This window comes from Oncorhynchus mykiss, chromosome 23, assembly GCF_013265735.2.
Source record: "Oncorhynchus mykiss isolate Arlee chromosome 23, USDA_OmykA_1.1, whole genome shotgun sequence".
Taxonomy (NCBI): domain Eukaryota; kingdom Metazoa; phylum Chordata; class Actinopteri; order Salmoniformes; family Salmonidae; genus Oncorhynchus; species Oncorhynchus mykiss.
The window spans coordinates 24,541,297-24,553,305 of NC_048587.1; the positions used below are offsets into that span (position 1 = coordinate 24,541,297).

General features: G+C 44.5%; 1 protein-coding gene across 1 annotated transcript in view; it reads right to left on the reverse strand.

Annotated features, from left to right (window-relative positions):
- The window catches only part of LOC110502477 (VPS10 domain-containing receptor SorCS1-like), a 110,036-nt gene that overhangs the window by 20,751 nt on the left and 77,276 nt on the right, over positions 1–12,009 (reverse strand). The window contains exons 17-23 of the mRNA XM_021580517.2: positions 9,703–9,816; positions 9,354–9,525; positions 4,485–4,671; positions 4,184–4,317; positions 3,878–4,001; positions 3,528–3,640; positions 1,825–1,959 (exon numbers count right to left, since the gene is read on the reverse strand). Coding sequence (XP_021436192.2) covers positions 1,825–1,959; positions 3,528–3,640; positions 3,878–4,001; positions 4,184–4,317; positions 4,485–4,671; positions 9,354–9,525; positions 9,703–9,816 — 979 coding nt within the window. The remainder of the gene's footprint in view (positions 1–1,824; positions 1,960–3,527; positions 3,641–3,877; positions 4,002–4,183; positions 4,318–4,484; positions 4,672–9,353; positions 9,526–9,702; positions 9,817–12,009) is intronic.

Genomic DNA, 12,009 nt, shown 5'->3' on the forward strand with positions numbered 1-12,009 from the left:
AAATCTCCGTCCCAGTCTCAGGTCTTTTGCAGACTCCATCAGGTTTTCTTCCAGAATGGTCCTGTATTTGGCTCCATCCATCTTCCCATCAATTTTAACCATCTTCCCTGTCCCTGCTGAAGAAAAGCAGGCCCAAACCATGATGCTGCCACCACCATGTTTGACAGTGGGGATGGTGTGTTGCTTTTACGCCAAACATAACGTTTTGCATTGTTGCCAAAAAGTTCAATTTTGGTTCCATCTGACCAGAGCACCTTCTTCCACATGTTTGGTGTGTCTCCCAGGTGGCTTGTGGCAAACTTTAAACGACACTTTTTATGGATATCTTTAAGAAATGGCTTTCTTCTTGCCACTCTTCCATAAAGGCCAGATTTGTGCAATATATGACTGATTGTTGTTCTATGGACAGAGTCTCCCACCTCAGCTGTAGATCTCTGCAGTTCATCCAGAGTGATCATGGGCCTCTTGGCTGCATATCTGATCAGTATTCTCCTTGTATTAGCTGAAAGTTTAGAGGGACGGACAGGTCTTGGTAGATTTGCAGTGGTCTGATACTCCTTCCATTTCAATATTATCGCTTGCACAGTGCTCCTTGGGATGTTTAAAGCTTGGGAAATCTTTTTGTATCCAAATCCGGCTTTAAACTTCTTCACAACAGTATCTCGGACCTGCCTGTTGTGTTCCTTGTTCTTCATGATGCTCTCTGAGCTTTTAACGGACCTCTGAGACTATCACAGTGCAGGTGCATTTATACGGAGACTTGATTACACACAGGTGGGTTGTATTTATCATCATTAGTCATTTAGGTCAACATTGGGTCATTCAGAGATCCTCACTGAAGTTCTGGAGAGAGTTTGCTGCACTGAAAGTAAAGGGGCTGAATAATTTTGCACGCCCAATTTTTCAGTTTTTGATATGTTAAAAAAGTTTGAAATATCCAATAAATGTCGTTTCACTTCATGATTGTGTCCCACTTGTTGTTGATTCTTCACATAAAAATACAGTTTTATATCTTTATGTTTGAAGCCTGAAATGTGGCAAAAGGTCGCAAAGTTCAAGGGGGCCGAATACTTTCGCAAGGCACTGTATATGCAATAAGTGTAACAGATCATGCAGAATAAAAATGTCTGATGGTGGACTGAAATGGATATCAATTTTACTATACGATTGAGCTGCTGAAAGGCAGATGAAAACGTGGTGTGTTTTATCAACTCTATAGAATGTCAAGAATTATAGAGCTGTAAAAACCATTAGAGCCCAGGTCCAGCATCTTAGATATTATATTCGAAGCAAACCCTTTATGATGGAATGAATGATAAGTATAGTATGTCTTAGAGCTATTAACTTATAATGGTTAGACATGAGTTATGTGAAATAAATTGTGATGCTACAGTTTAGGTTGCAAGGATGTACTGAGATGAATGCAGCTTTTCAAGAGCGAAGTTCTGTTATTTTGATGGGAAGACATTGCCCTCTAGTGGTGGCAGTGTGTGAATAAATGCCCTTTTGTTGCGCTTGAATATCTAATAAAGGATCAGTAGATTCCATATGCATGTCTGATTAAAGCAGCGAAAAGAGAAAAACGAATTATGAGCAAATGATGAACCCACCATGATATGAAGAATATAATCAAGGGGAAATGTGTTTTCACAATGTGCTGCTATTTAGTGATGCTGTTATTATTTGCTTAATTTCACATTGAGGTACTGTAGGCCTAACTACAGCATGATTCATGTAATGGATCTATATAAATGGAAGTAAATGGGTAGAACTATAATAATAATACAAAATCGTTTAAGACTTTATAATCTGGTGATACATTACCTGCTCTAAATGTGTCACTTTTCCATCCATTCTCCCCTCGGTTGACCTTTTTTCAGGGACGATGCAAAACTCTGCTGCCGTTGGCAACCCTGGGAGCACTGACACTAGAAGCTGCTCTCCACTGATCCCTGTGACCTTCAATTAAAAAGTAATGAAAAATAAAAAAAATACATCTGGCATCTCAGTTTCTCCCATATTTTCATTACGTTATGTCATACACTGGACTTAACTATGGAAAAGGCTAAATGCACCAGCTTTTTTTGTTTTTTTAAAGATGTCATTTGACTAAGTACCAGTCACTGGCAAGAGATAATGCACAAATCAGCCCAAACATGCAAGTTCATTTTGACAGTCTTTAGTAAAGAGCAGGCCTTTTTAAGTGCATTTGTGCTGTAACAACCCTGTCAGTTTCCTGGTATAAAACATGGTCATAGCTGACAAGACAGAAAGCCAGTGTGTGGTGTATATATATAGCTCAGCAGCCAGGCCTTTTATGTAACCCAATGTGCTTCTTAACATCCTGAAAGAGACAATGGAGGAGACTGGAAACACTTTACCTTATATGGTACACTCTACCTGCTATTTACATTAAGCCAAATACTTATAGGGACATAACCTGATTTGTGGCAATTAGAAATCGTATACTGCTAGTAATGTTTACCAGCTAACTTCAGTGAATTCAGTGAGGGAAGCATCATGACATACAATTTGCTACCAAGTTGTTTGCAATGCTGTTAGAATGACTTGAAATAATCATCAGAGTGCACCAATTAGTTACTGTAATCACAGTAATTTACTGGTAAGAAGTTCTGTAGTAGTACTGTACAGGCAACACAGTCTCACAATCAATTCGTGCATATAAGTACAAAATGCATTTCAGCAAATTTCGTGCATTTTTGTGTGTTTTTCTGGCTTAATTCGTGAGAAAAGACAGGAATTTATGTGCTTCTTAATTCGTGCGAAAAGACACAAATTTAACCAGTAGGCTACACACAAGCCTTTTCAACAACCATATAGACGCGATAGTTTATATTTAATTTTTGTTCTTAAACTCGATGTAGGATCAGGCAAAATCCCTTGAGTTGCGCCGCACCTTATGCAGGTTTAGTCCTCGGTTGGTTGCCATGTGTCCATATCGAGTGGTGTGGTCATGATGTCTAGGTCCGCTTGTCAACGGATGTGGAAAGCATAGTGCAAACTAGGAGTTTGGTTTCTAGTTTTGAGTCGGTTGATCCACTTCCATCTCTGACACGTGGAAACCGGAGGGGGGAAGGGAGGGGGTGAACTCCACACATATGCGTGTAGGCCGAGGGGTCCGGGCGCAGCCAGCCAAAGTTGTAGGCCCCATGGTTGCCCACTTGTAGATTGACCCATTGGTTGGGTTAAAGAGTCGTCTGTCCGTAGGGTGGGGGCTAGGGTTAGGTCCAGTTGGAGTTAGGGTTAGGTATAGTTAGTAGAATGGTTAAGGTTAGGGTTAAGGTTAGGGTAAGGTATAGTCGCGTATATGGTTGTTGCAAAGGCTTGTGTGCCTACTGGTTAAATTCGTGTCTTTTTGCACAAATTAAGTAGCATATACATTTGTGCATTTTCGAACGAATTGAACCACACAAAAATAAACAAAAACGCACGAAATCTGCTGAAATACATTTTGTATATATATGCGCAAATTGGATGTGAGGCTGGGCTGGTACAGGAGAACTCACTTGGACCATGGAGTCCTTGACCACTCTACTGATGTCCTGCCTCCATTCAGGCACACCAGGATTGAAGGCCTCCAGATTAGAGGAGAAGGCTAAAACGTGCGACTTGAAATGTTCTACAGGAAAATACAAGACACATATTTAATGGCGATAGATGCTAGATAATAAGAGAGAAACTGTTAATAGATCAGAAGAGGTTATAAATGATTAAACGTTAAACATCTAAATGATCAAATCACCTTCTATTGGTCGCATCACAGTCAGTATTTTATATCACAGAACATTTACCACCTGAATGTTAGAAACATATAACACCTCTGTAATTTAGAGATGAGTCATTTCAAATACCTTACCATAGACAGCAACAGTTATTTTGTCTTGAAGGACGGTGTTACCAACTGACACTTGCACGGTGACAGTATGGGTTCCCTCCTTTGAGAAGGTGAAGGACATTCCTCCCACTAAAGTCATAACAGGCTAACACACATACAAAAGACAGAGTGAGTTGGACAGAGAGAGAGAGAGAGAGAATGTCACAAACTAAAGGTGGGTTTGTCCGTACAATTCACAATATTGCAATTCATATGGTAAATGAGGTACTGTAAGTAAAGTTCAGTAAATCTGTAAAGTTTTAAGATACTGTGGAATACTTCACTGACCTCAGTGTGGTTGTTGAACCACCAGTAGTAGGTGACTGATCCAACGTAACGTGGCTTCAGGACTGTTGATAGATTCACTGCTTCATTCCTAACAACCACCGAGGGAGCTGAAAGCTGCACTTGCTCAAGGAGACCTACAGTAAAATAAAATAGATGTGTTTCCTTTCACGGAAGTGTATTCCTTTCCTACTGCAGATACATCATTAACAGAGTTTTTTTTACGGGTAGAAATGTTGCAAAGAGTACCTGTAATTCTAAAGTAAATGAATTATATCAGTCATTCATGTGCTGTTTCACTTACAGGTAACATGTAGATATAGTAAGACTCTCTCAGAGCCAAGGCTGTTGAGTGCCGTGGCAGCCACTCGGTAAATGCCCACTTTACTGTATATATGTTTGATTCCATCCTCTATGGAGCTGATGTTAGCGTAGGATATGGCCGTCCCGTCTCCAAAGTCCAATGTTATACTTGTTGTGGAGCCATCACTCTACCAATGGAAACATGTTTATGATTAGATTTTTTTTTAAATGGCCACAGTGTGCATGTTTAACACAATTGAAATACATATATTCATATATTTATTTATACATCCTACACATATTCTGCATGTAGAAATACATTGTTATATGTGACAACTGTTATATGACAATGGCTACAAGTGTTTGACAACAACAATCTAGGCTCTACGAATCAACAAAATGTACAACATGATGCACTGCAGCTCATCTCAATCCATTGGTTGACGATTGAGAGTAAACCAATGTATATGTAAATGTATACTATAGGGCGACAAATACATAACATGCCCATTCATACCACAAAATGAGTGCCTTTTGGATCCCTTTGATATTTCAAGTACAAATATTGAATTTTAACAGCTTGTTATATAATAAATGAAGTGCCTTTTAATATAGACCACATGTCAAATTTAATCAATCTGATTTATTCAGCATTTTGACATGTGCACCCGCTGTGACTGTCACGCCCTGACCTTAGGGATACGTTTTATTCTCTATTTTGGTTAGGTCAGGGTGTGACCAGGGTGGGCAATCTATGTTTTCTATTTCTTTGTTGGCCAGGTATGGTTCCCAATCAGAGGCAGCTGTCTATCGTTGTCTCTGATTGGGGATCATACTTAGGCAGCCTGTTTTCCACCTTAGTTTGTGGGATCTTGATTTTTGTTAGTTGCTGTATAGCCTGCAGAACTTTACGTTCGTGGTGTATTTTTTTTTGGTGTTCATTTTAAATAAAAGTAAGATGTTCGCCTACCACGCTGCACCTTGGTTTAACTCATCTTTCGACGAGCGTAACAGTGACTTCTTGTAAGATTTAACCCACTTGCCCCAACATTTCTCAAAGTTGTCTCCATAATTGTAAACCCCTAGTTCATTTAATGTGATTGGTGATTACTTTTAACGTAAAAAAAAAAACTACCTGTTCATCATTTTAAGGTCGACCCTGTTACGTGAACTGAACTCTCGTTTTAATATGGAATTATTTAAAATGATTCATTTTTTAAATATAAAACAAAAAACAAAGACGGAACATTTTAAAGTCCAAGCAGGTGAGCTGGTCCTACTCTTTTTTTTGCCATTTTCTCATGTTTTATGGTGGAAAACTGAGTGGGTCGAGCATAACACATCAACCCTGTTACCTATTTGTATTTATTAAGGATGTCCAGCAACACTAAGGCGGTTATATAAAATAAAAAATGTTACATGGCATTACATTTCTTATAACTTTTCACAACACATTAAGTGTGCTTCCTCAGGCGACAACTCTACTATCACATACTGTATCTACAATACAAAATGAATGTGTACATCCGTGTCTTGTCACGTGTATGTTTGTCTGTGCACATAGATTGACAGACTACAAACGTTTAGCAATTTTTTGGGGTGAAGCTTGCATTCAATTTCCCTCCCTGTTGCACACAACAAGCTTCTGTACCCCTATCAAAAGAGGATTTATGGCTGATAAGACCAAATCGTCAACCCTGTTACTTTACTTGGCACTTAATAGGCACTTGCTATTGTCTTTTTTTATCAACCTCTTGAAATGGCAAAACATGTTTGTTATCTAAGTTGAATATGTGCTCTTTATGACAGATTATTATTTAAAAAATGTATCACCAAGTTACGCTACTCAAAAGGCACCCAATTGGTGGAACGACCCAGCACATGCTTTCAATAAGATGTCTATGTCACGTTCTGACCTCTATTTGTGTTGTTTTGTATTTATTTAGTATGGTCAGGGCGTGAGTTGGGTGGGCAGTCTATGTTTGGTTTTCTATGTTTTGGGGCATTTCTATGTTTTCGGCCTAGTATGGTTCTCAATCAGAGGCAGGTGTCATTAGTTGTCTCTGATTGAGAATCATACTTAGGTAGCCTGGGTTTCACTGTGTGTTTGTGGGTGATTGTTCCTGTCACTGTGTTTGTCGTCACAGGATGGGACTGTTTTGCGTTCTCACATTTCTTGTTTTCGTTAGTTTGTTCATGTGTAGTGATTTATTAAAATATGAACAACCACCACGCTGCGCTTTGGTCCGCTTCTCCTCCTCCTACAGACGAACGCCCTTACAGAATCACCCACCGCAACAGGACCAAGCGGCGTGGTAACGGGCAACAGCGGCACAAGGAGGAATGGACTTGGGATGATGTGTTGGACGGCAAGGGTTGCTACACATGGGAGGAGATCCTGGCGGGAAAGGATCGCCTTCCATGGGAACAGGTGGAGGCAGCGAGGAGAGCAGAGGCAGCCGGAGAGAGGAGCCGGCGATATGAGGGAACACGGTTGGCAAGGAAGCCCGGGAGTCAGCCCCAAAAATTTATTGGGGGGAGGCTAACAGGGAGTATGGCTACGCCAGGTAGGAGACCTGAGCCAACTTCCTGTGGTTACCGGGGGGCTAGAGAGACCGGGCAGGCACCGTGTTATGCTGTGGAGCGCACGGTGTCCCCAGTGCGGGTGCACAGCCCGGTGCGGTACATTCCAGCTCCGCGTATCGGCCGGGCTAGAGTGGGCATCGAGCCAAGTGCCATGAAGCCGGCTCTACGCATCTGGTCTCCAGTGCGTCTCCTTGGGCCGGCTTACATGGCACCAGCCTTGCGCACGGTGTCCCCGGTTCGCCTGCATAGCCCAGTGCGGGCTATTCCACCTCGCCGCACTGGCAGGGCAACCGGGACCATTCAACCGGGTAAGGTTGGGCAGGCTCGGTGCTCAAGAGCTCCAGTGCGCCTGCACGGCCCGGTCTATCCGTCACCACCTCCACGCACCAGCCCTCCGGTGGCAGCTCCCCGTACCAGGCTGTCTCTCCGGCCCATCCTTGCAGGGGCTCTCTCCTCTCCAGCGCTGCCGGAGTCTCCCGCCTCTCCGGCGCTACCAGAGCCTTCCTCCTCTCCAGCGCTGCCGGAGTCTCCCGCCTGTTCGGCGCTACGAGAGCTACTCAGTCCGGCGCTTCCAGAGCCTTCCTCCTCTCCAGCGCCGCCAGTGCCGCTCGTCAGCCCAGCGCCGCCAACGCCGCCCGTCTGCCCAGCGCCGCCAGTGCCGCCCGTCAGTCCGGCGGTTCCAGAGCCTTCCTCCTCTCCAGCGCCGCCAGTGCCGCCCGTCTGCCCAGCGCCGCCAGTGCCGCCCGTCTGCCCAGCGCCGCCAGTGCCGCCCGTCTGCCCAGCGCCGCCCGTCTGCCCAGCGCCGCCAGTGCCGCCCGTCTGCCCAGCGCCGCCAGTGCTGCCCGTCTGCCCAGCGCCGCCAGTGCTGCCCGTCTGCCCAGCGCCGCCCGTCTGCCAGGAGCCGCCAGTGCCGCCCGTCTGCCAGGAGCCACCAGTGCCGCCCGTCTGCCAGGAGCCGCCAGTGCCGCCCGTCTGCCAGGAGCCGCCAGTGCCGCCCGTCTGCCAGGAGCCGCCAGTGCCGCCCGTCAGCCAGGGGCCGCCAGTGCCGCCCGTCAGCCAGGGGCCGCCAGTGCCGCCAGTCAGCCAGGGGCCGCCAGTGCCGCCAGTCAGCCAGGGGCCGCCAGTGCCGCCAGTCAGCCAGGGGCCGCCAGTGCCGCCAGTCAGCCAGGGGCCGCCAGTGCCGCCAGTCAGCCAGGGGCCGCCAGTGCCGCCAGTAAGCCAGGGGCCGCCAGTAAGCCAGGGGCTGCCAGTGCCGCCAGTCAGCCAGGGGCCGCCAGTAAGCCAGGGGCCGCCAGTGCCGTCAGTCAGCCAGGGGCCGCCCGAGCAGCTGCCCCTCTGTCCAGAGCAGCTGTCGCCCCTCTGTCCCAAGCTGCTGCCGCCCCTCTGTCCCGAGCAGCTGTCCCTCTGTCCCGAGCAGCTGTCACTCTGTCCCGAGCAGCTGTCCCTCTGTCCCGAGCAGCTGTCCCTCTGTCCCGAGCAGCTGTCCCTCTGTCCCGAGCAGCTGCCCCTCTGTCCCGAGCTGCTATCGCCCCTCTGTCCCGAGCTGCTATCGCCCCTCTGTCCCGAGCTGCTATCGCCCCTCTGTCCCGAGCAGCTGCCCCTCTGTCCCGAGCAGTTGTCCCTCTGTCCCGAGCAGCTGCTTCACCTCTGTCCCGAGCTGCCCCTCTGTCCCGAGCAGCCCCTCTGTCCAGTGGGGTCATTGAGAGGGGTGGCCATGGTGAGTAAGCCAGGGAGGCGGACAATAAGGCGGACTAAGACAATGGTGAAGTGGGGTCCGCGTCCCGCGCCAGAGCCGCCACCGCGGACAGACGCCCACCCAGACCCTCCCCTATAGGTCAAGGTTTTGCGGCCGGAGTCCGCACCTTTGGGGGGGGGGTACTGTCACGTTCTGACCTCTATTTCTGTTGTTTTGTATTTATTTAGTATGGTCAGGGCGTGAGTTGGGTGGGCAGTCTATGTTTGGTTTTCTATGTTTTGGGGCATTTCTATGTTTTCGGCCTAGTATGGTTCTCAATCAGAGGCAGGTGTCATTAGTTGTCTCTGATTGAGAATCATACTTAGGTAGCCTGGGTTTCACTGTGTGTTTGTGGGTGATTGTTCCTGTCACTGTGTTTGTCATCACAGGATAGGACTGTTTTGCGTTCTCACATTTCTTGTTTTCGTTAGTTTGTTCATGTGTAGTGATTTATTAAAATATGAACAACCACCACGCTGCGCTTTGGTCCGCTTCTCCTCCTCCTACAGACGAACGCCCTTACAGTCTAAGAAATATTACAGACATTACCTCTTCCAGAAACACCAGGAAGGTGACGTTGTCCCCCATGGTGGCCGTAAGTGTCCCCTCACTGGTGACCAGCTGCAGACCTCTCGGGGCCTGGCGGGGACACCTCTGGCTCCTAGGGCTATACTTCCCCAGGGTTTCCGCAGTGCAGTTATTGGATAGAGCCTTACGGTATCTGCAACATACACACATACACACATAAATATCTAGACAGCCCATACTCTATCTTAAATACATATGAAAAAATAAAACAAGAAAATATACTGTCAACTTTGCTGAAGGGATCTCTAATACTGTACGTTATTCTGACTAGTTAAGCAGTACATAATGTTTAAATGAAGATTTGCCATACCCAGTAGTGTTGAGGAAGCTGTCCCCAGTGGTGCAGTCTGTGGACACGGAGGATGGAACAAACCAAAAGACAGGGGTGCATCCTCCATCACTCTGCCTCTCAAAGCCATAATCACTATTTGGGGTGGGAGAGAGAAATCAATAGGCTACAAGTCTTGAGATCAGTAATAAGCATTAAGCATAGAAAGTGGATGTCTGTTTGTAAGGTTTATTAGTAACATTTAAAGACTGTAAAATAAAAATAGACAGATTTGAATGTACTTGATTTTTAATACCAATCATTACATAGTTTGATAGTATTATGTTTGGTGTGTTCGACATCAAAATAACCATAAGAAGACAAAAAACATCTAAATATGTTTAATATTGTTTGCTGGCTTTGGAGCTCTGTAAGAAAATGTTATGTAAACAGATATCATATAAACTTGATTATTTGATTGATTGACAGATGTCAGTGAACCTTTCAAAGCATTAAAAAAAAAAGTTTAATTATTTTAGTATTATTATTTATTACAAAAAACACAAGTAAGGGGTAACATTAAAGTATTAGAGCATGAAGGACAAACAATACGGCACCAAGACACTATCAAACATGTATCAGTCTTTCCGCAACAGAGCAATCCTTATGTGTGAGGGTGCGTATGCATGATAGTGATATAAAATATATGTCATAGTTCCCTTTTTCATGATCACAATCTTGTGAAACCCGAACCCTCCACAGTTCCCCAATAGCTGTCCCTCAACCATTCGAGACCCCTCCCACAGTCCCCCCCCCCCCCCACCCCCCAGGAAGAAAAAATTAAATAAAATACAATTAATTCCATTCCCCACCACCAAGAAACCCCCCCAATGCACCAACATCCAAGAGAATGAACTAAAGAGAAAAAAGGAAAAGACAGAAGAAAACAGCAAACAACAATGCAAAATTTAAATAATAATAACAATACATTTAAAACAAAGGACATCAAGGACGACTGAAATCATAACAGCAATCCCTACTTTATATGTTTGTGTGCATGTCTGGCACGATTACATGTATGTGTGTGTGTTCTTGTATGTGTTTATTTGAATGAGAGTGTGTGTATATGTATGTATACAAACACCTGCACGGCATCAGCCTCAGGCAAACCTGCATTAGTTGTAAAAACACTGCCAGTTAGTGTCATTCAAATGTACTTTTATTGTTTCATGTTGACTTTTTTTTACCATCATTCTCTCTCACACACAGCAACTCCACTCCCACTTGTCTCCAATTCCACATACCAACCATCAGCTTCCCTCAGCCCATCCCATCTATCTCTGCTGGCCACCCACTTCGTGTTTCTACGCAACACACATCTTTCAACTATGCTATGACGTTTAAAGTAGAATTGCAATCTGTCTAATCGAATATAATATACAGATTGCGAGTTGAAGATAAATACTTTTACTAAGACTATTAGTATATTAGTAATTGACTGACCCGGTCTCTCAAGATCTCCTAACAGTACTATTTCTAGGGTCAATTTTAGATCAATGCTATGCATTTTCAGCCATTCCTGAACCTGAGACCAGAAACAGGCTACCCGAGGGCATTACCAAAATAAATGGTCTATTGATTCTGTATCCTCACAACAGAATCTGCAGAGCTTCGATGATTTTATGCTCCAAATATTCAACATGTTGTTGGTGGCAAGAATTCTATATAATAATTTTAGCTGAAAAGCACGAAGTCTTGAATCTTGCATTGTTTTATATACCAACTCATACACCCTGTACCATGGAATCAGTACATCAAAATTCTCTTCCCAACTATTTTGCAATCAGTATGGCACAGTTGTCAACATCCTGGTCCTCAAATGAAACTGGTATAATTTCCTATTTATGCTATTTTCATTCCTCTGCCAGTTTTGATCCTGTATATTGGGCAGACAGACCAGTTCCCTACCTCCTCCCACTGCCACCCACCTCCTCCATTTTTGGGTTAATGCTGTCAATTGGTTGTGCTCTTGGATTGAGCAGACCTTCCCGTACAATTCTGATAACACCACAAAGGACATAACTCTACCATTACAATTTACAATGTAATTTAAGAACAAAATACCCTTTTCAAACATCTTTCCCATAAATACAGGTACAGTATTTTATCAACCAGCACATTTGAGTTCAGCCATAATATTTGTTGTAATATTTGTTCTATCTTTTCAGGGGGATGAAATTTAAATTGTAGCCAGCTCTGCAAGGCTTGTTTGAAAAATATAGATACTTTGAAAAAAGTATCATTTTCAATAAATCGAAAATGAGACATGGCAATCTGCACAAAGGCAAA